The sequence below is a fragment of the Scardinius erythrophthalmus genome, assembly GCF_964197995.2.
Source record: "Scardinius erythrophthalmus genome assembly, chromosome: 3".
NCBI classification, from domain to species: domain Eukaryota; kingdom Metazoa; phylum Chordata; class Actinopteri; order Cypriniformes; family Leuciscidae; genus Scardinius; species Scardinius erythrophthalmus.
In genome coordinates, this window is record NC_138223.1 from 43875408 (window position 1) to 43900776 (window position 25369).

Genomic DNA, 25369 nt, shown 5'->3' on the forward strand with positions numbered 1-25369 from the left:
AATAATGAAGTTTAATATTAACTGATTTGTATACAAACACTTACATTTTTTTATAATAATAATAAAGTTATAATACTAACTTTATAATTACGTAATTATGTTTCTACTCCAATTCGTTTAAAAAAATATATATAAACATGGTGGCTGTCATAAAAACTTGACGCATTTATTCAAACATACATTAAATACTGAAGAAAAATATCAAAATTCTTGGGATTTAAAGGGATAGTACACCCAAAAATGAAAATGTTGTCATCATTGACTCACCCTCATGTTGTTCCAAACCTGTATGAGTTTCTGTCGTCATTTGAGCACAAAAGAAGATATTATTGGTATCCAGACAGTTGCCAATGACTTCCATAGTATTTTTATTTTTTTAAATCTTTACAATATCTTCTTTTGTGTTCAAATGAAGACAGAAAGTGGGTGAGTAGATGACGGCAAAATCTTCGTTTTTGGGTAAACTATCCTTTTAAGAATTGATTAAAATTGAGAAATCGATATTTTTAGCCAGCCCTAGTATTTAATGCGTTTAGCTGTTTTTGTCAGGTGCGAATTGTCATAATTTCAGGTATAATTTATGCGTGCAGCTCAAATGATGCAGAGCGAGTGCAGTAATGATGTTTACGGTATAAAGGCCGTATCCGCAAGATGGAAAACCGTTTGCCGCACACTGCTTTTTTTCTCCTCTTGGATAGTTGAGCTCACAACTCTTCCCACCTGCTGTGATAAGTGGAGACGGTGTTGTGACTCACACACCAACGCTTTCCTCCGAGACCCTACAAATCACTGCAGGAAGTCTCAGCCCACTGCTTCTGCCTCCAATTAGCACAACATGCCACAAAATGGCCGGCAAAATCAGGTTTCACTCGGGACGAGGATTACTTTGGGGGTGGATTAATAAATTATCGTTGCCATGGTTACCATTGAACTTTAGAAGCCTTTAGTAGACAGAAGTACTTCAGTTTGGAAATAATATTGAAATGTGGGCAGTGCAAAGTTTCATGTTGACTTTAATCAGTCTTAGATACGAACGTAATTACGGTTTCGAGAACAAACAATTACATTATACCCTTTTAATGAGTCATTTATCTGCTACTGTCTTGGAAAGATGGCGTCGCTTGTGCACCAGTCCAGGGCGAACCCATCGGACGCGTATGCTTCAAAATGGCTGGCGAGATTGAGACACATCAAGAGGATCAGGACCCGGGTGAGAGTGCCAACTATAATCTATAATTGCATATATAATACGTATTGCGTAAATAATGCATTGCTTTCTCTTGGCTTTTCTCCATCAATAGGCTCAGGAGGAAATCCAGTCCCGGCCCACTCATGGGATCTCTCTGACTCAAAGCCACGGTCCCATGCAGAATAAACCCGCCCACCAGCCCTCCGCTTCTGCTTCCAACCCGGACGCCGGCCAGAGGAAGAGGCTCGTGTCGACCGTCGACGATTTCACAGACTTTGTCTAGTGAGAGACCCATGATGTGTTTTTAACCGAGACGCTGCGTTCCCATCAGTCCAGACGAATGAACCCTTTCCAGAAGGCGGAGCGTTAATAAGATCACATTTACAGCGAGCCATTGTGCCATCAGGAAGAGATCCGTTCAGCTGGTCTCACTCAGCGCTGTGACTGACTGACTGACTGTATTGTAGTGTGTAACATGATCTTAAGTCAAATAAACTTAAAAAGTATGAATGAATTTCACAAACGCTGCTCTGTCTGCTGAAAGATGGACGTAAAGACACACACTGGCATTATCGCACGCCATTTTTAGCAGTATCGCGAAATTGCGCACGCAACACACACGGTTTCTCTTCCCGTCTTCATCCACACGTTTGTGTCTCGTGCTCACTCACTCAATCTCTCGTTTTTCTCTGAGTATATATATAATGTCTGTGATAACCGTCCACACAGCAGTGCCAACATAACAACCTGCATGAACCACACCGAAAACATGGAAGCACTTTACAATAACGTTCTATAGTTATTACATTCGATGTTATGAACTAATCTTAAAGCATTTAATGTTAATTTGCACATGCAGTTCACGTAATTTCATAATCCAACCTTAAATGTTACAAATTATTATTATTTATTCATGCTAACTAATGTGTAGAACATTACTGTAAAGTGTTACTGAGGACATGAAGATGTAAATCCAGTGTGCTTGAAGATTACTGTGACCTAATTGCTGTTTGCTTGTTTTCTGTCATTTTCTTTGTGTGTGTGTGACGGTTATTTCTAATCTGAGTTTCTACTAGAACAGCAGATTTGCAGAACAACACTAAAAACGGTAAACCGCATCGGACATGTGTGCGCTTCGCTACCAAATAAAACACTGAAATGCGCAACAATACCTCTGCTGTTCTGAGTCTACTTTCACTCATGTTTGAAACTGTTGCTTTAGTCTGTATAGATGCCAGTGTAGGAAATGAACTTTTTAAGGGAAATATTGGTGAGTTAATCATTTTAATTTATAGCACCTTTCTAAAACTCGAGGCTGCGTTACAATCGAGCGGATGTGTCAAGGAAAGAAATATGAATACATATACAATTAACAAGATTTAAAGTCAATTCATCATCAATTCAAGAAACATTAGCTTGGCTTTTCAGAGATGGCAAGAACTGAGGGATTTGAAATGTTATAAAAGCGACAGTTTTTTATTAGTCAACAGGTGAAAGGTAAACCGATACAGATAAATTGCCATATGTAGCTCTCTAACAGAGTTCAGTGGAAAGTATTATTTATTGTGAAGGCTCATTTCATTATGGTTATTGTAGCGCTGTGCTGGAGTTTATTCTCGAGGAAGTACGTGTCTATTAATGGGCAAAGCTACAGTAACGTCTTCAGCTAATCCACTTGAGATCCTTCCAATCTAAATCTAAAATGTTTCATGAGCTGAAGGATAGTCATATTCATATTCAAAGCACAACCAAAACCATGTTCTTCCACAAAATACATGCAGTTTTTTAACTGCTTGAGGTCCAAATGTTTCATAGTGTACCTTTAACTTTTACACTAAACCAGGGGTATCCAATCCTACTCCTTGAGGGCCACTGTTTTGCTCCAACCTGAAGCAGCTAATAAAGGGTGTACTATGAACTTCCAGGCAGGAGTGTTGAGGAAAACTGGAGCTGAACTCTGCAGGAGAGTGATCCTCCAGGAGCGTGTATGGACACCCCTGCCCTAAACAAAAGCATCGAAGATACCATTGAGTGGAGACTTGAGCTGTGATTTCCCAGAGATCTCAAAGTGCAATGTAAGGTTTATGTTGTGGCACAAGTGAATGAAAAGCCTTTAAAGGTAAATCAATACATTGAACTGAAGCCCCACATGAACCAGAGACTCTCAGCTGTCAGACTCTTTATTTGACTTTGTCAAGTGCAAAAGCATGTAAAGCGAAGTGCTACAAAGTTACAAGTACAACACAAAATGGCAAACCTGCAATCAACACATTACCTTCAGCATTTAATACAAAAAATGTAGGACTTTACATTATTGCATGCAAGTTGGTTTTGGCACATGTGACCGGCGTGAAAATTTTTCTGACACGCACCTAAAAGTATGAAATATTTCAGCAGCAGTACTGTCCTGCAAAGAACTACTAAAAAGCCATTATATTTTAAAATGACCGCTTGTGCTGTGTGTAGTTCTATTAAAAAATTTTTTGGTGTATTTTTTTTCCTTTGGTCAACGCCAAGGTGAAATGAAATATGCAGCAAAGCATTTGTGTGAAATGAGTGTACATCCCGACGTCCATTTTGTGCAATGGAAACAAAACAGAATTTCCTCTCAGTGCGGTTTAGGCAAATGAGATTTAAAAAAATGCAATCAAACTCTAATACAATATTTACATCAGGGCACACCAATATGTACAGATAAACATGACCTTTCAAAACTTGATCTGGATTGGCCAGAATAAGGACGTTACTGTAGTGGACGTGACCTTTGACAGAATCAAAACTCCCTGTAGTGGATCTGTTTGAATGCTTAAGCATTCACTTCATCATCCAATCACTCTCAACTACTCTAATTTCATTATATGAGACCTTAAGACATGTATTGATTGAAGCCAATACAAACAAACAAACAAAAAAAATCCTGGTTTGAGTTTTTACAAAGAGGGTCCCTGAGCGTCATCACGGTAAACAACATTATTTTAGTACTTCACAAGAGAGACAAAATCAACACATTATAAAAACCAATACATGAAAAATATTAATGGTAATTATCATCCTGATGCAGCTTGTGTATAATACTCAACGAGAATAGTTCTGGAAAGCTGTATGTGAAGAAACATTACACACTAGTTAAGTATGGCAAAGCACTAAAGCTTGACATTGAAATAAAGTGCTAAGTACAAAAGAAACTTTAAGTTAATCTCTTCTTACTTGAGTAGCAAGCTTTGGCAAAATTATACGGAGAGCAATGCTGTTGTAACTATCTCTTATGTTCGTACCAAGCTTATTTTATTATTTCTGCAAAACATTTTTCCATAACACATTCAAACTAAATCACACTGATACCGTCACAATCATTCATTTTATAACATCAATACAAAGTGCTTTTTAAATAAGATTCAAAACATCATAGAAGGCAGCAACAAACACTTCCATATATAATAAGCTGATTTTTCATGAATTAACAAACTACTTACAATAATAATTCTTCATGGAACATAATTTTAACCTACGGGAACAACAAATCCCCATACAGAGAATTCTGGGAGTTGTGCTTGAATGAGGGACATACCTTTGTCTTAATGCGCTCTTAACATTTCCCTTCATCTACCTTTTCATGTCCTTCTATTAACATATCCCAATTTGTATGACTCCCTTTGAATTTACCATTTCTGACACCCTTTCCCTTCTCTAAATTTTCCTTCTATTTTAATCTTCTCTTACTCGCCCTCAGCTCCATTTCATCTGAAAAACCTATGAATGGTAATGACATGCAATTATGTCGGAAGAAATATATGTGAAATCCTGAGGATTACTAGTTGTTTAGCACCCTGATGGCCTCTTCAGAAGTATGTTAGTGTGAGTGTGTAAGTGTAAGTGGGGAAATCATACAAGTCTATATATTTTCTGATATGTTTTTGCGTCTATCTTCCTATATTAAAAAGCATGAATTATGCATAAGTACCTCAAAGCTCTATATTTATGGAATGGTAGCAAATATGTACCCGCAAATCTAAGTGTGTCTTGTGTCTGTTTGTGTGCGAGTGTCTGTCTGTCAGTGTGAGCCTTTCTGAATAAGTTGTGCCTATTCTGCATCGCTGGGCAATACATTCACCCATGACCTTAACATAGCTTCCTTCAACAACAACACAAAAAAAGAACACTATTCATTAAACATAACTAAAACCATTGTATGACAAGTACCATCAAGCTTTAGCCATCCTGCATCAACAGGCGTGCTGTTGTAGTCCTTCATGGTCTCTTTCAAGAGTTTGTTTTGTTTCTGCGACAGCACAAGGTGTGCTCTTGTCGGTTTCAACTCAGTTGACCACCAGGGTCAAGAGGTTGGACTTGAGGTCACTGCGGGAGGGGAAGGAAAAGGGCAACTTGCATTGAATAAACTTCTTGAGGATTATAGAAACCATGGTGACCTGCACCTAGTTTCCATCTTGTGACTTCTAGTAAGGTGTCACCAATTGAAAGACTTGTGGGTTGGAACTTAAGGCTGTGGTCTATTATTTGGTTTAGTTTGAGAAACGTCTTGCATTTGCTCTTCTTGAGAGCCTGGTTACAAAACCTGCTGTCACCAGGTCCTCATTTCCTCATGAAAGGCCGTAACCCTTGAGCTTCAACATTCCTTGAGTCTCTTAGCTTTATGACTCAATTCCTAAAATCTGCCTTAACTTGCATACTGATTGTTGGAACCTTGGAATGTCAAGGTTTGGGATGTCCTGAGATTGGTCTGTCTGTGTTGGGGTGCACCTTGTTTTTAAGAGGGGGAGGTTTGTGCTTGCGTTTGCGGGTGGGATTCGTAGTAGTGTGTGCAGGGTGCCGGAATACACTGGAGGGAAGGTTCTCGCTGTTGCTGGGAGGAACCCACTCATGGGAGCGAGGGATCGGTACTGGGGTAGTTATGGCAGAAACCGGAGCAGTTGAGGGAGCAGACGTTGGAGTGGGAACGGGGGTGGGGGTAGGGGCAGGGGCAGGGGCAGGTTTGTTGGCACAGCCAACAACCTCAGAGTCTCTTTGGAAGTTTGGGTCAACCTTGGAAGTTCCTTTTAGTTTATGAGAAGCCTTGACAGTTTTTTGGACTCTGGGTGGACTACTGTCCTCCTTAGAAGGACTTGCTTTGAGGGGGACCTTGTGAGGGTCTTTCTCGGTCTTGCTGACATCTACCACCACAGTACTGAGAATTTCTTGAGTCTTTTGGAGACTATCGGTCCTGTGGGGACTGGAGTCTACCTTATTGAGGCTTGTGGGAAGGCCACTGGTGATTTGTGAGAACTTGTCTGATTTCCTTGATCTTCTGTCTCTCTTGTGAAGATTTCTCTCGGACACAGGTGCATTTATTTCAGTTATCGAGGGACTTTTGCTACTCTCTGCCACTTGTGTGTTCCTGTCTGCCCCCTTGTATCTATGTCTCTTCTGTCCTGCAGACTCCAGACTTCTATGGCGGCGTGTCCCTCTGCCCCGTCCTCTACTCTTCCTCAGCAGTCTCTCTAGACGGCACTCTGTTCGATACAATTCCTCTGTGGCATGGGTGACCCGGTCCAGCTGAAGAAGCAAAGCATCGAAAGCTGGGAGGATTCTGCGGAGCGTTGCCTCCATCTCGGCTCTCTCTTTCCAGCCTTGGCCTCCAACTATCACCCCAAGGCCTAAGGTAAGGCCTAGTCCCAGACCCGGGGCTTCAGCCAGACTGCAAGGACTGCTGGAAGTGGGCCGCCAGGAGGCCTCAGATCCTCCATCAACGCTGTCGGGAGTAGGGGGAGCCTCTGGAGTGTCCAGAGGAGGAAGACACAAGGACTTGCAGTCACTTGTTGAAGAGGAACGTGAAGGCGGGAGCTCCATACCTTCAAATCGCACCTTGTGCCGGAACTATCAGGGAAGAAAGGGATAAAGGGTCAAGATAAGTGTGTGGTGGTAATTAAAAAGGTCAAGGTCTGGGGTGAAGGATCAATCTGGAAGACTGGTGACATACTAGAAAATCAGTAAAAAGAGTTAGTCATTATCCAAAGCATCTTACTGTACACTTTTTTTAAGGGACAATCTGTTGGGAGAAACCTGGGGAAAGGTGCCCTCAAAAGCACAAAGGTAACAGTTCATGGTTCGTTCCTTGGAGGGCTTGACCAGCAACCATTTATGATCTTTAGCCACTATGCCACACCCACAGTTAACAATGTCTTCAATACGGCTTTATCAAGACAATGTGCTTGAGGGGGAATCTCTCTGCTCTGCAAATTGCTTTGTCTTAAAAGCATCTACTAATGTACTACAAATTGACTGAAGGGAACAAGGGACTATGGGCTAAATGAGCTACTCAGGTTTGGCAAATAAACAAGTGCCTCAGCAGAGTTTCCGCTAGAAAAAAATGGTGCCGGTCAAAGTGAGCGGCAGAGGTTTTGTTTTCCGGACATTTTGATGATATACCGGTCAAATATCGCCTCTTAATTAGTCAAGTTGAGGAAAACTGGAGAAAGGCTATGTGACTTAAAAATTGACATAATCAGCCCATATAGAATGCAACTTGTTTATTAGCCTAACTTTCAAATAGACAGAAAAAACATGAACGTCCGATTGGCGTCAATCAACGCCAATTGTTTTTACTATGGTTTCACATTCATAGTTTAAAAAACCATCCCCCTTCCCCACATAAACTATCTGAAGCCTATTGTTTTTACTCAAGCGAACTTCCCAGTGTCTCTCCACAACTTGCAATGCGCATAAGCCGCGTAACCTTGTTCTCCGCAAGGCGACTTTGCTGCTTCGTCTTGATCCGATTCTGCAGCGAGAACCCCCTCTCTGCAGGAACACTCGAGACCCATTTTCTACTATGGTTTTGTACGTTTCTTCATTCGGATCTATTTGCGATCTAAACAAACAACGCAGTTTACATGCTTCGTCCTTGTTTCCTTATCCATTAAGATAATAATTAATAAATGCGCGCATAATTATCAGTGAACTTGATAAATGTTGCAGATATGTTTTGCTATGCATGCACAAACAAATGCCTTTCAACTTATATGTGCAAAATTCAGAATAAAATGAATGTGCAGCAATTTGTACAAATAGAGAGTCTGTCTACTATACGCGTTGTAGCCATTAAATAAGCTCATTTAATTTAATATTTGTTAAAATATTATAATGTTATTTTTTAATTTATGTGGATTATGAAAAGTGAACCGCACGTGTAAGATAGTATGCGCAATATCGAGAGAAATGGAGCGGGTCAGACATGATCTTGACCACTTAATTAAGTTTTTTGTTTTGTAGAAAAACTTTTTTGAAGTGAATTTCGTTTTGTATAAATTGTATCTTAATTTTAATGATTTTTTTATCAACCAATTGCCTAAATTTAATATAATAATAACAATTTTTAATATAGCAGACGATAGGCCTACATGATGGCGCCCGCGAAGTCACTTGCTTGTGAACGGGAGCGCATCTCATCCTAATTTAACGAAACTCAGCGTAGGCCTTACATACATGAAATATATCTTAAGAAAGCTTGAAATGTCTTTTTAACAATTTAAAACGAAAAGAAATAGGCTACTCTCTGATTATGTAATCCATGATGTGCATTTCTCTCTATAGGCGCGTTCACTGAGATGGCGATCGTCAACTTCATCTTTACAGCTGTTGTTGCTGTTAATAAACTAAAAATAATAGGCCTATAATTTTAGTCGCTGTCCTCAGTGCCCAGAAAAACGCTGAAACGGAGATGAAGGGAAACCCGTTTTTATTTTTTTGGCTTATCCAGTTTTCTGGAGGCCCACCTACAATCAAAATCCTGGCGCCGCTAGTGCTTCGCAGCGGTCTGATATCAAGAAATAACAGACCACATTCCACTTTGGAATTCAACCAATAATGTTTAATAACTTTCAAACGGTAGAGCCTGTTCCTTTATAACATAGGCAAAGGTCGGTGTATTTTTGCTTTATACATTTTAGGCTTATTCTCAAATTCAGATTGTGTTAGGGGGGCGGGATTATTAGGCAATTTGAATCGGACAATTTGACCGGAGAGATTTAATTTTGTCGGACATTTCATTTTTTTACCGGCCAATGTCCGGCAATTACCGGAAAACGGAAACCCTGTGCCTCAGGTAGAATCAACCAAGGCTCAGATCCTATAAACCTACATATAGTTCATAATCACATCAGATACTTGCAAGACCTAATTCCAGACATGCTACATTGGTAAAAACTTGCATCAGACAAAATCTTGGGTATTATGTAAGTACACGCACCTCTTTAGCACGGCTGAGCCCCATCCACATTTTTAGGCGTCGCAGGAACAACTCCACCATCTCATAGTCCTGTAGGTCAATGGCTGGACGGTAGAGTTCCGCCCTTGCCCGACGATAGTTCCTTAGCAATGCCGAGACCAAAAGCCACAGCAAAATGAGTCTGAGTAGAGTAAAACTAATGTGGAAGATAAAACAGGAAGCAGAACATGGGGAGGAACCACTGTCTGGTCGCCATGACAACAGCCCACGCCCACTAGAGCCAAGTAACTTCAAGAAAGTAGAGCTAACTGCTCCGTAGCCCTCCATGACAGAGTGGAAAATCTAGAAGGGAAAAAGAAAGTGCTTGTTTTAAGATTTTGCTAAACTTTTGGCAAACACTCAAAAGAGCAGAAATGAGATTTATTGATCAGAACAGACTGCTTTTAAAAGATATAAGATGTACAATGATGGTTCATAACTGGCTCATTAAGTATTCTAGGTGAGTGAGGGAGATAATTGAACAGCCTCTTACATCTACTTCAACAACATTGTGCCAACATTTGTTGCACTTACTGTTTGTAAACAGCCAAGAACTTCTTGGAATTTGGATTTAATAATTCAGGAAGAAGGAAAGGGTGGTGTGTTCGGATTCATGCACAAACACATTTGCAAATGTATGCACAAACGCATATAACTCAACCCACAATTCTTGAGTGGTTGTCAGGGTTTTGCTAAGCATTTTCTTGGTCACTATTATGTGGTTGCTAAGGCATTCTGATGGTGATGGTTGCTTACAGACCCAAAAGAGCCAACCCCCAAATCTCTATGATATTATGGTCTCTATTAATTGTCTCTCCCATAAAGTATATGGATTTTTATACCTGTTTCAAAAAGTAAAAGCACAACTCTCCTCAACAAGCCACATGATTTAAGCACAAATAGTGTGGAACAAGTTATGCCCTTATGTTTATGTTGCCCTCAACCATGAATATGTTTAATACATAAGATTTGTGTGTTTGATCAAATCTCTAGCCCCCTGTATGAGTAATAGCAACAGTGACGCTTGACTCAAACAACTAATAACAATACCTAGTCTTTGTAGCTGGTTTTACAGAAGGTCAAGGTCACTTCAGCATACCATGTTTTACCTCCCTCGGTAGGAAATTTGTAATGTGTAATTCAGCCAGCATCAAGGTCCTCACACACTCAATTATGTACACAGTTAAAAGACATGAACCTTTAGTTCAGATAAATCAGAAAGTTCAGAGTGCTTTTATAAACTGTGTCCTTTATGAATCTAATACATGTATTGAATTATACTTGTTTCCTCTGCATTAGTTGGAAATTTAGTTATGCATGCAGGTCATCAGGATAATCATGACTCAATGCGTATTTTTTATATTGAAATAAAAATTAACTGGCTCATCTGTGAGCAGGACAGCAAGTTTTTGCGGTGTATCGAGAGGTACGGTTTTCAGGGTAATGTCGGCATACCTCCATGAAGGACGAACCACATCCAACAGGAGTAACTGCTATTGACGCAAGAGGAAGCTGTCTGAAATGGATGACCAGGTACCCGGATTGTATACAAAAACATAAAACCACAGCTGCCCAACTCACTGCAGTATTAAATGTGCACCTCGACTCTCCCGTTTCCACCAAAACTGTTTGTTGGGAGTCAATATTCATGGTCGGGCTGCTATGGCCAAACCTTTGGTCACTCGTGCCAAGGACAAATTTCATTGGTGCCAATAGTCAAATCTTGGGCTGTGGACAATGTGAAGCTTGTATTGTTCTTGTATGAGTCCACCATCACTGTCCTTCCCACATCTGTGGGAGTTACGATGTGGAGAAGCCCCAAAGCAGCTCAACACCCAGACTATTGCTGCCCAGAGTGAAAAACCGGATGAAGCATCAGTGATGGTTTGGGCAGCGATATCATAACATTCCCTACTGTGCTTGATGGGCACATCACTGCCAAATACTACAGAACCATTCTGGAGGAACATGTACACCTAATGGTTCAAAAATTGTACCCTGAAGGGGGTGCAGTGTATCAGCATGATAATACACCAATACACACAGCAAGACTTGTGTTTGATAAACATGAAAGTGAATGGCCTTGCAGAGTCACCACATCTGAATATTTCTGAGCCACCTAGGGGTGTTTTGGAGGAGCGAGTCAGAAAAAGTTTTTTCTCCAGCGTCACATAGTGACTAGGCCACTGTTCTGGAAGAGGAATGGCTCAAATCCCTCTGGCCTCTGACTGGTATCTGTCATTCCCAAGATGAAGTGATGCTGTATTGGTCGCAAAAGGAGGCCCTACACAATGCTAATACATTATTGTGAATTAAAATAAAATCCTAAAACCAGGTGTTTCAGTTTCATTGTTTAAATCACATTGCAGATGGTGTGCAGCGGTGTGTGCGTGTCCTAACCAGGTGTCCAGTGTGCGAGTATGCCAACAGGAACACGAGAAGAGTGACGGCAACCGTCAGCATCTCCCAGAAAGATCTCCTCAGCGTCCTCCCGAAAACCCCCCATTCTCTCATGAAGCGCAGCTGGTGCGATGCCTAGACGGAGAGAAATGAGGTGGGTGATAAATGATGCCTCACAGTAAAATGTATTGCAGAGTTAAATATTTAGTGTTGTCTGGCCTGAGAAGAGCATGAGGATGGAATTTATAACTATGCGTCTGCATATAGTAGCATTCATTTAGTTGACTCAAACTAACTTACAGCACATTTATTAGCAAGGCAATCTCACTGGAGTAGCCTGAAGTTAAGTGCCTTGCTCAAGGGCACAATGGTTCATTCTTCTAGTTATCAAGTCTGAACTTTACAGCTACACTAAGTAACTTTTTTTGGTCAGCGAACGTCCATAGAGCACTCAAATTTGGCAAACAAACAGAAACTCAAGCATGCTTGCCTGACGCACAAGAATGAGGTTCATTCTCACGTCACGCAAGCACGTTTGAGCTTCCGCAAGAACCAATGAGGTCTGTTCTCAAGCAAGTACGGTTAAGCTTCCCTTTACCACATTTGAGGGCTCTATGTACTGTATGTTCATTGATCAATGTTTATATGGGAATAAAAGCCTAAATTAGTATCTATTCATCACTTAAAACGATCGTGTCTCTTCAGAAGACTTGGATTAAACTGCTCGATTCATATGGATTTCTTTTACAATCTTATTATAAATGTTTCTAAGCATCAGAGTTTTGAAGCAATGGACTTTCAATGGACAGAAGTCTCTCATATTTCATTAAAACAATCACAAACAAATGAAAGTCCAATGGGATTGGAACTACGAGGGTGATTAAATGATGACAGACTTTTCATTTTTGGGTGAACTATCCCTTTAAGGAGTGGCATTCTGTAGCTCAAACTGTAAGCATTTTGCTAACAACACCAAAGTCATGTGTTAGATTCCCATTCGCTCACCTTGAGCACCAGCAGGAAGAGCAGTGCCGCGCTCAGTTGGGTCAAAACCTGGTTCTGTTGGGCCAGAGGAAAGAAGTCTGTGAACGTGTCCTGTTGTTGTAGAAATGAGCCCCACTGGCGGGCGGACAGAACGGAGCGACTCAGGTGTAAAGAGACGACACAAATCGCCAATAGCAGACTGCAAACACTTGCTATATTCCACAAGCGCAGGAAGTAGCCGAACCCCTGTTTCCGGACAATCGTGCCCTCACGTACAGCGAAATAGATCACGAAGACCAGCAGGAGGAGCTGTGATAGAAAGAGAGAGCTTAATTAAAGGTGCATTGTGTAATATTTAGGAGGATCTGTAGACAAATGCAATATAATATACATAACTATGTTTTCAGTGGTGTACCTTACATAATGAAGCGTTATGTTTGTATTACCTTATGGTGTGTTCACACCAAACGCGAAGTGTATATTCGCATCGCGTTACTCGCTCTAGATTACTCGCGGGATGTTTTTCTTGTTTTTCGCGTCACTCGCGAATAAAAACATCCCGCGAAAAAGAGTGTGTCATCATCATCAACAACAACACAATTTCTTTCTGCCATAATTTTTCCGTCATGTCTGAAACAAATGATATTTCTGCTCTGTACTTGTTGTGGAAGTCCCAAATACGGAGGAAAGCTAAACGCCGACGTGTCTGGGTTCACAGCACCATCCAGAGGCGCACTCAACTCGGTGAATTTCACCGTCTTCACGCAAATTTTCCGCTCGAGTTTACATTTTTCAACTTGCGCGGAAGACGCGATTGAGGCGATTGTCGAGCTTTGCCGGCAAACGTGTCGCCCAATTTGCGTCATTCGCGCCGCTTGGCATGAATTTGCGTCTATTCGCGTCTTTGCATTGACTTTGTATGTAATCTACTCGCGCAAATAATTAAATTCGCGTTTGGTGTGAACACGCCATTAGAATGAGCCATTTCAATCTACATATCAGTGTTGTGCAAGTTACTCTGGAAATGTAATTAAATTACTGATTACTCCTTTTAAAATTAACCAAGTTACTGTTCTGATTACTTTATTTCAAAAGTAATTAGTTAAATTACTAGTTACGTTACTAGCCCCTTACATTGAAATGCGACGACATATTTCTACAGTGGCCCTAAACGGACAAACGTGTTTCGTAACTATATTGTTCTTCATGCAAAGAAGCTAGCTAAAGTCAGCGAATAAAACACTGACACAATTATGAACGAGTAACAATAATATTTGCAATAACATATCGTTTTATTGAATAATTAAGTAAACCTAATTTCTTAATTTATCTTTGTAAATAAACCTCATTGCGTAACTGGCTACTCTCTGCTGTCTCTGACAACGACATCTGTCGGCCACCGTAACTTCTGTTGCTTGCAATTTGAAAAAAAAAAAAAAAAAAAAAAAGAATAGAATACATAATAGAATACAATAGAATTGATATAAATAATGGGATCAGTTTTGTGATTGGCTGACGGTTACCGTGAGGAACAGGGGCAGGTCCATGCCGTGACTGAGCATGTGGAGGCTGCAGGTTTTGAGGTCCAGACTCAACTGAGCGCGCTCAGATACCGGGAACTCCAGCAGGAAGGAGAAGACGGCCAACAGATCGGTGTTGATGTTATAGAGGGGAAACTCCACGAACAGAGCCCTCGTCCTGAACACAAACACATCACACCTCAGAGTTAGGGCTGTATGATTCACTCTGTCTTTCATTACTTTAATGGAAAATTAAATACTGTGTCATTTGTGCCATGCAATAGTCATTTGCAAAATCAATAAATAAAACGATTACGACATATAATTATGGAAATACTAGAAATGGAAATTCTGTATACATTATGTTATTACATAATATTATCATTTTAAAATATATAATACAGAAAATTGGTAATCAAAAAAGTATGTAATTGATTAATATAACCAAATAATTGTTTGTTTTTTTTACAAATAATTATATTTGTAAAAAAAATAAAAAATAAAAACCACTAAATAAAAATCACTAAATATAATCAATTATGACATCAAAAAAAAAATCTAATAACAGAAGTAAATTTGGTAATCAAAAAATAATTTGACTGGTTAATTAAAAACAAACAATTGAATTGAAAATATTAAATGTTAATAGACTAGAAACTCGAAATTATGAAAAAAGTTTTATGAAACATGATTGATAATTGGTAATGACTTTTTTGCTTTAATTATTTTTATAAATATTAATATTGCTATATTTGCTAAAAACTAAGCAAATATAGCAATATTAATATTTATAAACATGATTAAAATGTTTGTATTATGCATTATTAACATTTTATAACAATTAAATGTTAATTTTATTAATGTTGATATCAAAATTGAGTTGAATCTGGTCAATATACATACTATTAATATCAATAACACTGATGATAATAATATAATTAATATTAATAAACTATTAATTAATAAAAAAACAAATAATAGAATTGAAAATATTAAATGTTAATAGACTGTTAATTAAAAATTATGAAAAAATAAGTTATTTTTCTATTCTGATAATTGATGATGATTTTTTTTGCTCAATTTTAAGAAGCAAACTGTTGTATACACGTTCATACAGCTTATGACTGATGAAACGGATGAAGTAAATAAACACCATAAAACAACTTCCCTCCAAAATGACTTCCTCTCTTCTGTCTTTTGTTATGCATATCCTTGCTAACTGATCAGTTGTATTGGATGTATCTCTCTCTAAGTGTGTGTGTACTCACAGCGGGTCGAGCCACTGGTGTGTGTTGAGTTGTTTAACCAGAGCTCTGGAGTCCTGCATCTTCTTGCTGAGATCCTGCACGAATCCAGCACTGCTGTAGACAGACACCTGCCCCCAGTGCCACACACTGCGCACACACACACACACACACACACACACACACACACACACACACACACACACACACACACACACACACACACACACACACACACACATCAAACCTTCATGAGAATCTCACTGACATGTGGACGAGGCTCCTGAGCAGAGGTGAAAACAAAGCCAGCCTCTGAACCAGAAGACCTGATCCAGGATCAGCCTGGGTCATAAAGCATTCATCTAGAATTCATTATAGAACAGACAGACACTGATCCAGGAGCTGGAAAGCCTTCAGTTTATTTGACCCTTGCGTTTCAATAAATAATGCACCAAACAATGGTGTGATGTAAGAATGACCAGAGCCTCTTTAATCTCTTAGAAAATGCATTGCCTGGCCAATTGAAATTCACAAGACTTTTGTAAGAATGGAAGCCACACTCGAGGCTGTTATTTATTTATCTATCTTTATAAAAGATATATAACTATATATATACACAAGTTAACTTTTATAAAGACATATACATATATATATATCATTTTAAATGAGTCTATTTTCTGTGCCCGGGAGCTTCAACTCACAACTGACATTTCACTCACTTGTCCAATGCATTCTGGGATTTCCAGTTTGGCCAAAAGGACAACAAGCAACACAGCGGTCATGTGACTCTTACCCGCTGCTCTGAGCTGTACTGATACTCCAGTTCTGCACCAATCCTGAGGCTGACTCCGCCCACCCGGCTGGGGCACACCCAAACCAGGAGGATGCTGGGAAATAGCCACTGATGGGGCATTCTGGGAGACAGCGAGGAAAGAAAGGTCATGATGCGACAGTAGTTTGTCCGTTTCTTATGGGTTTCCTAAGAATGTGTATCCGGCGAAACTTTAAATTCACTTTGTATGTGTTCTTATCTCTCATTATGAAGCGGTTACTCATCTGCTTATGTCTGTGTGTGTGTGTGTGTGTGTGTGTGTGTGTGTGTGTGTGTGTGTGTGTGTGTGAGTGTGTGTCTGAATGAAGCGATATGTGTCTCAGTCTGAAATCATCACTGCTGGAATGCTCTTATTGTGGAAAATGAAATCTGTGATTGCTGATCTCTCAATAAAAGACTGAACACACACACACACACACACACACACACACACACACACACACACAGACACACACATTCTCTCTGCAGTCTTATGTGAGTCCTGGATCAGAGGTCCAGCAAATATAATAAACCGTGAAATGAGCCATTTTACTTATATAATGCTTTCATGAAAGCAGAAAATGCTGCTTACAAATTCAGCCTTTGCTCAGAGGCTGGAAGTTAAACTCCAGTGTTATGTTTATATTTTATATCATTTATGAATGTTTCTAAATAAAATAAACATGTTAAGTGTGTTTCAGTGCCGGTCGAGCACCTGGCTGCGCTCTCAGCTGTCGGAGACGAGGTCGACCAATCAGCAGGCTTCCCGTCTTCTCCATCAGGACCCGGCCATCCAGTAACCGTGGTAACAGGGAGTCCGAGAGCCACGCCCACACATCCTCACGACTGCAGACAGAAGACCCGACAAGTTAGAGACACGTGTGTGTGTGTGTGTGAGGCTCAGAGAGACTCGTAGTGTGAATCCACCGGTTGAAGACACTACGTCAACAGACTGTCAGCTCTGATCTGATTCATCAACACACAAACACACCTGACTGAGGAACAAAACAACACGGAAAGACAGAAATGGAGCCGCTAAAAGTGTCTGACAAAAAATATGTATTTCCTTTCATCCAAACATTCTATGCTAACTTTTGTGCTAAAGTAACCTAGGCAGCTTGTGTGGGGAAAATGTGTTTGTTTATGTGTGTGTGTGTGTGTGTGTGTGTGAGAGAGAGAGAGTGTGTGTGTGTGTGTGTGTGTGTGTGTTTTGTACCTGCTGATGTTGTTGAAGTGTTCTGTGAGGAAGTGATCCTGCAGTTGAGAGTGTGTGTGTGTGTGTGTGTGTGTGTGTGTGTGTGTGTGTGTGTTTTGTACCTGCTGATGTTGTTGAAGTGTTCTGTGAGGAAGTGATCCTGCAGATGAGAGTGTGTGTGTGTGTGTGCGTGTGTTTTGTACCTGCTGATGTTGTTGAAGTGTTCTGTGAGGAAGTGATCCTGCAGATGAGAGTGTGTGTGAGAGTGTGTGTGTGTGTGTGTGTGTGCGTGTGTTTTGTACCTGCTGATGTTGTTGAAGTGTTCTGTGAGGAAGTGATCCTGCAGATGAGAGTGTGTGTGAGAGTGTGTGTGTGTGTGTGTGTGTGTGTGTGTGTGTGTGTGTTTTGTACCTGCTGATGTTGTTGAAGTGTTCTGTGAGGAAGTGATCCTGCAGATGAGAGTGTGTGTGAGAGTGTGTGTGTGTGTGTGTGTGTGTGTGTGTGTGTGTGTGTGTGTGTGTGTGTGTGTGTGTGTGTGTGTGTGTGTGTGTGTGTGTGTGTGTGTGTTGTACCTGCTGATGTTGTTGAAGTGTTCTGTGAGGAAGTGATCCTGCAGATGAGAGTGTGTGTGAGAGTGTGTGTGTGTGTGTGTGTGTGTTTTGTACCTGCTGATGTTGTTGAAGTGTTCTGTGAGGAAGTGATCCTGCAGTTGAGTGTGAAGTCGCAGGCGATGTGCGTCTTTGGTCGAGTCTGAGTAGTTGAGCAGTAACACCACCAGCAGGAACAGCATGTAGAGCAGGAAACCCTGTCAATTCAGAGCAAAACACCTCTATTACTCAAACACACACTCCTTCACATCACAGAAACAGACGTCAATCATGTCAATCTGGACAGAAAAACGTGTCATTCACAGCTAAGAGAGTCAAATGAGGAGAAGAACAGCCAATCAGAGTGCAGATCTCTAAAACACGACCGGGTAATTAATGGATCCTAGTATGAATGGCGGCTGTCAGCCATGACAAAGTCTGCTTTATAATATGGGTGAATGAGGAAGCTATTTTAAAACCGATTTTCAAGCTAACAAAGGACTATAGCGTTATGACCAATCAATCAACTCGGAAACGAATCCTTGACAGAAAAATTATAGAAATGTATTTTTATTATATCACTATATGTACTATATTTTAGTTCAATAATATTTTTTATTTAATATTTTGTATTTTTAGTGGATTTTATAGCTAAATTATATTTACGCTGTAGTTGTAATCCATTTATTCACTTTTTGAGCACCGACCTGAAAATTAAATTTCCAACTTAAACCGTCTTAAATCTTGAATGCTTTAGAGCACAGACTAAAGTTTAATCTCTTTTCAAATACGACACTTGGCAGATTATTGCTGAAGTGAAAAAAGTTTTAAAAAGTGAACTTGAAAAAAAGTTACAGAATTTCACGTTTATTGTTAAGAACAATTTGCAAAAATACTATTTTCATTTTTTATATGAAATATATATTTTCAAAAAAATGTTTTACTCTAAAACTATGAGAAAATCAAAGCCATAAATCAAAACAAATTTGAGCCTGATATCTCAAAAAATTAGCTTTCAGTAAGATTTTGTTCGGCTGCAGTACCAAAAGTTTCCACTAGGTGAAATTCGTCTCCCATTCATTTCCAATGCGCTCATTTTTGACCTAGAGGAGCACAAGTGTGACTATTTTTTTCAGGACCATTTAATCTGTTCGAACCATGGCCATGATTTTTTTTTGTTTACATAGCAAATGCCAAAACCTTTACCAATTCCGATGAAAAAAAAAAAAAAAAACTTTTTTGCTCAAAAATGACCGAAGAGCACCAGTGTTGGCTGAATTGAATCAGACGTCAGACTGTTCTGGCGCTGGTTGTCGTACCTTCAGCATGGTGTGTAGCAGGCGCACTTTCCGCGCTTCTTCTCTGGCCTGTGAGAGAGCGAACCCCTGCGGCGGCCGAACTCGAGGGATTCGCTGAACGACCCGCTCCACACGAGGACAGTCCACCAGCACGTCCTGCTCTTCTGCTCTCAGACGCCCCGCCACCAGAGAGAAGTACACACCCTCTGACAACACCTGAACACACACACACACACACACACACACAAGAGAATCAGCCAACACATCTGGATTAGAAACAGGAATATGTGGGCATTTTCAATCCTGGTCTTAAAAAAAAAAACAATTTCCAGCCCAAATTTCCCATTGTATCATTATTTCAGTGTTTATTTTATATTCACACTGATATTAAAATTGATATGAATATCATCAATGATCAATAATATTAACAAGTATCAAACTTAATTATACATCATAATGAATAACTAATTATACTCAATTAATATATTACTAACTCGCTAAATGTTCATATTTATTAATATGAACTTAAAAATGAATATTAATTGGAAACCTATATTAATATTCATTAAAAAATAGATACAAACTTTGTCAAGATTTTTGCTCGCCAGCCATCTCAAAAGAAATCAGTAAAACATACTTCACATAGTATCATTATTTTAGTGTTTATTTGTCATCAACATAAGTAAATGCTAATATTTACATTGAAGAATATTAATATCAAAATAATTAAACATTCATATTTGTTAATATTCAAACTGATATCTATATATTTATAATTAATAATATCAATACTATAAATACAAATAATCAAACTTAATTATACCTTATAATTATAACTAACTATACTTTAAAAAAACATTATACATTTAAATAATAATAATCCAAATGTGTTAATATGTATTACTATGAAGTTTGAAATTATATTAATCTTACTTTTTTTTTTTTAAAGAACGTTTGTCGAGACAAACTTTGACAAGATGTTCGATGTTGACAAACTGAACCAAGTTAAATGAAGATGGACACAAATCAATCAAATTATTTGACATATCATACATCGATTTGATTTTTATTCTTTCTGCTTCCATAAGCGTCCATACATCAGCCTGCGCTGGTTTGCTGGTTATAGCTGGGATTTACCTTCAGAGGTTCGAGAATGAGGAATGACGACAGGAAACTGACAATGCTGGAGATGAGCCACATCAGAGCCACGCCCTCACTGAAGCTCCGCCCCAACCACATCGATAGGCTGGCGGACAGGATAAGCCCCGCCCAGCTGGCCCACAGAGCAGCCAATCCGCATAGAGGAGGAAGCGGCCTGGGCTTACACACATCCGTCACAACTGTGTGTGTGTGTGTGTGTGTGTGTGTGAGAGAGAGAGAAAGAGAGAGAGAGAGAGTTCAGCTGTGTTTGTGTCTCTCTCTGAGGTAAAGTGGATTTAGGTGTGTGTGTACCTGTGCGTGAAGTAAAGGCAGTTTTGGGTGGGTCTCGTCTAAAGGCCGCACACGGGACAGGCTCATTCATCTTTTGCAGTAGAATCACTTCTGTTTTATCACCAAATATACTGGAGCTAAACACACAAACACAACTTTTATTCAGCAAGGATTTATTAAATTGATCAAAAGTGACATTTATAATGTTACAAAAGAACAAAAAACAAGATTACCGATAATGAACAATGACCAAATTTAAGATGAATCTGATTTCATTTAATTTTTCCTTACTATACAATCTTTATATTATTTCTATTTTTATATATTTGATTTGAACTATTTTATTGTATGAACTTCACTACTAATGTGTGCTGGAATCTGGAATTTCCCAGTTGATATATATTTTTTTTCAATTTTATATTGAAACGTTTCTTGTCTTTCAAATTTAAAAATCTTTCATAGAAAAAAAATTCTATGCTATTCAAGACTTTTTTGTGATCTTACATTTTCCACATAATGAATTTAAGGCATTTTAATTATTTTTAAGGATCCACAGACGCTGAAATGGTGTGACTTACAGATCGCCCACGTCACTGTCCGTCTGAGACAGCAACTGTCCATCGGCCAAAATGCGCTTGATTAGATCCTCATCTGTCAATCAAAGTCAGCAGCCAATCAACAACCACCTCTATTCTTCTGACACATGCATTAAGTATGCAAGTATAGAAGTAACATGCATAAGTGCACTATGGCATAGGAGAGAAGAGAAATGTGACCTGAGGAAGAGAAGTATTTGTTCCTGTGGCTGTTGTCACACACGGTGTCCTCCTCGTCAGGACTGAAGGTGATGTCCACCCCCAGGTGTCTGCTGCCCTGACCTCTCTTGAGGCGGGGGGGAAACACCGGCCCCATCTCCACTGACGGGTCAGTCAACACATCTGGCCAATCACAGTCAGGAATACTCCACCTCTGAAGACTGAGGAACAGGGCCAGAGATTGATTGATTGATTGATTGATTGACTGACTCACTGACTGAGTGACTCACTCACTGACTGACACACTCACTGACTGACTTACTGACTCACTCGCTCACTGACTCACTGACTGACTGACTGACTGACTGACTGACTGACTGACTCACTCACTCAGTCAGTCAGTCAGTCAGTCAGTCAGTCACTCACTCACTGACTCAGTCACTGACTCACTCACTCACTGACTGACTGACTCACTCATTCACTCACTGACTCAGTCAATCACTCACTCACTGACTGACTCACTCACTCACTCGACCCACTGACTCACCCACTGACTCACTCACTGACTCACTCACTGACTCACTCACTGACTCACTCACTGACTCACTCACTGACTCACTCAATCACTGACTCACTCACTGACTCACTCACTGACTGACTCACTCACTCGACCCACTGACTCACTCACTCACTCACTCACTCACTCACTGACTCACTCACTGACTCACTCACTGACTCACTCACTGACTCACTCACTGACTCACTCACTGACTCACTCACTGACTCACTCACTCACTCACTCACTCACTCACTCACTCACTCACTCACTCACTCAGTTTTCATTTGCTTAGGATTTAATTCTCATTTTTTAAAATCATTTATTTAGCCACTCAGTTGTTTTTTTCTGTTGTGCTGTTTATTTTATAATTTTTTACCCACCACCTATGCATTACTCAACATTGTTAAAATGTTTAAATATAAATAAAAATAAAAAACAAACCCACAAATTATACATTATTCAACATGTTTATTTATTAATAAAGTAACACCCAGTGTTTTAGTGTTATTTATATAATATTGTAGTATTTGACTATATATCTTAAGTATTTATTTTGTTATTTTCAGTGAAATAAAATAAGTTTATGTTTCTTGATATTTTATTTCATTTCAGATAATGTTTACTTTATTTCAAGCAACAGAAATGTTATTTGTTGTTTTAGTTTGAGCTTCAGTTAACTATAATAACCTTGGCTGGATGAAAATGATGCTTTATCATTCTGCCGTTCTCTCTTTAATGAGCCGAGTTTAAGTGTGTTGGTAACCATGGCGACCTGATGCGACCTCATGCTTACCTCTTAGTGGAAGGAGTGGGCAGGTCAATGTTGGTCTCTTCAGAGTACGTCTGCAGTGTGTGTGTGTGTGTGTGTGTGTGTGTGTGTGTGTGTGTGAGAGAGAGAGAGAGAGAGAGAGAGAGAGAGAGAGTTATTCTTCTGCAGGAACACAATAGACTCAGGATCCGAGCTCATACTGATGTACTTCACACTTCACAGTTCAATCTAAATGGAGATTGTCGTCTCAGTTTTTTAACCCAAACTTCATCATGGAAATGTGACATTCGGAGACGTGAAACTGCAGCACGTTTAAACATTAAGACTATGAAGATGACAAAAAACACCTTTCAAGATGCAGACACTCATTTCCTAACCATATGATTTCATTTTTCCTCAGAGCACCAGAGAGAAATAGAATAAATCAGCGATGAGTTTGAAAAACACAATAAAGGTGAAGGTTTCTCTTGGCTTCTGTGTTCATGTGCAAACAAAGTATTCTGCAAATGCACGCATTTCAATTTGCACCTCATGAAAGGTATGAGAGAAACACATCTGGGTCTCTGTCAGAATAAATAAAAATACACATTGTATTTTCCCTTTGAATAATAAAAGTTCAGTTCAGCTCTTTAACACTGTTATACTGCAGTCAGTCTCACAGAGGCCGTCCAGAACAAAGCCAGGATGTGCTATTTCAATTAGAAAAACATTGTAGTAATTATTGTGCAGGTTAACTCATGCTATTGTAATGAACAAAATCAGTGTGTCAAGACAGAATCATTCTAATGAGAATCATTATCAGTGTTCTAACCTTCAGTGATCTATAGAGCATATTCTGTAATATACAGTACAGAACAGTGAACTATTTTACAATACAGTATTACATACTGTGATATATATATATATCATATATTATCAATATTTACGATAAAATATTCACATTTACATGTGTTATAGAATATTCCAAAAGAAAATATGATATATAACATGAGAAAGATAACTTTCAAATAAATAAGAAAATAATTAAATAAAAATATGTTTTATAAAATAAATAAATAAAATGAATTCATTAATAAACAAATGAACAAATATAAAAACACTTATTATAAAATAAATTAATAATTTTATAAAAAAAGAACAAATGTCCAAATATAAAAACACTTCTTATAAAGTAAACAGTGCTGTCAAATCGATTCAATCGAAACCTAACAATAAAGTTTGTGTATATATAATATATATATGTGTGAGTGTGTGTATACATATATTGTATATTTACAAACTTTTATGTTAGATGCAATTAATCGTGATTAATCGATTTGACAGCACAAAAAAAAAAACTTTTTTTATTAATAAACAAATATAAGCATACTTCATAATAAATAAATAAATAAATAAATAGAAAAAACACTTTTTATAGAAAGAAACAAATTAATGAAATTAATGTAATTAATGTATTAGCAAACACAGAAATACCTATAAAACAAATAAACAAATAAATAAAAAGTTGCAGTAATAGTAAGTGCCTTGGGGCAGTCATGGCCTAATGGTCAGACTGGTAACCCGAAAGTCGCAGGTTCCACTGCTTTGGGTGTGTGTGTGTGTGTGTGTGTGTGTTCACTACTTCTAACTTGGATGGGTTAAATGCAGAGGACAAATTCAGAGTATAGGTTACTATACTTGGCCTTCGCATCATGTCACTTCACTTTACTTCTGTGTGTGAACCAGTGAAAATCACTGCTATGAACATCTTCAGCCAAATTCCAACGTACCTCTCCGGGAATCCCATTCAACATCAGAAAAGAGCTTCCTGTCAACGAGTTATCCAGGAAGTCATCGATTTCCAGAGACTCCTGGTCCACCTGAGGAGGAAGCTGCTCCACAGAGACCTTGACAGAGACGAAGCTTTTAATGTCCCGCGATGTTGCTTTCATTTATGCAGTGCATTTAACAATATAGACTGTTTCAAAGCAGCTTTACAGTGATAATAAGAAATTAAAGTATCAGAGATTGTTCAGGCTTTACAGCAGCTCTAGAATAAATGTATTGTCCAGCTAAAGTTAGTTTTGATTGATTCACTTCCATTGCAAAGATCATTAGTTATTACCTTAGGGGCCGCTAACACGACCCCGCTCTATCAGAAAACTCTCAATGTGTTCTGGCCGTTCATTTGCACGACAACTGTGTCTGTGGCTCGAGAACGATAACTTTGAAATAGGTTCCAAGGTCAGATTTTTGAAAAACATTATCATCTCCGTGTAAACTTTAAAAACGTGATCTGTGAAAACGGTGACGGCGTGCGCATGCATATTACATGTTCAGTCTATAGGTATGCGCGTTTGAATATATATGTGCGCAGGTGCGTAGTCT

General features: G+C 39.1%; 2 protein-coding genes across 5 annotated transcripts in view; one reads left to right on the plus strand and one right to left on the minus strand.

The window, feature by feature from the left end:
• The window catches only part of tsc2 (TSC complex subunit 2), a 51294-nt gene extending 45474 nt beyond the window's left edge, over positions 1–5820 (plus strand). For 2 of the 4 annotated variants that reach the window (XM_081361515.1, XM_081361516.1), the window contains 2 exons: positions 1112–1210; positions 1302–5820. In XM_081361515.1, coding sequence (XP_081217641.1) covers positions 1112–1210; positions 1302–1472 — 270 coding nt within the window. In that variant the 3' untranslated portion in view covers positions 1473–5820. The remainder of the gene's footprint in view (positions 1–1111; positions 1211–1301) is intronic. The other 2 variants (XM_081361513.1, XM_081361514.1) reach the window with 2 other exon arrangements.
• Positions 3356–25369, minus strand: part of pkd1a (polycystic kidney disease 1a) — a 92503-nt gene continuing 70489 nt past the window's right edge. The window contains exons 33-48 of the mRNA XM_081361512.1: positions 24772–24888; positions 23027–23076; positions 21696–21895; positions 21498–21570; positions 20941–21056; positions 20626–20828; positions 19510–19704; positions 18269–18408; positions 17124–17254; positions 16391–16511; positions 15622–15747; positions 14357–14531; positions 12855–13142; positions 11850–11984; positions 9432–9752; positions 3356–7060 (exon numbers count right to left, since the gene is read on the minus strand). Coding sequence (XP_081217638.1) covers positions 5900–7060; positions 9432–9752; positions 11850–11984; positions 12855–13142; positions 14357–14531; positions 15622–15747; positions 16391–16511; positions 17124–17254; positions 18269–18408; positions 19510–19704; positions 20626–20828; positions 20941–21056; positions 21498–21570; positions 21696–21895; positions 23027–23076; positions 24772–24888 — 3552 coding nt within the window. The 3' untranslated portion in view covers positions 3356–5899. The remainder of the gene's footprint in view (positions 7061–9431; positions 9753–11849; positions 11985–12854; positions 13143–14356; positions 14532–15621; positions 15748–16390; positions 16512–17123; positions 17255–18268; positions 18409–19509; positions 19705–20625; positions 20829–20940; positions 21057–21497; positions 21571–21695; positions 21896–23026; positions 23077–24771; positions 24889–25369) is intronic.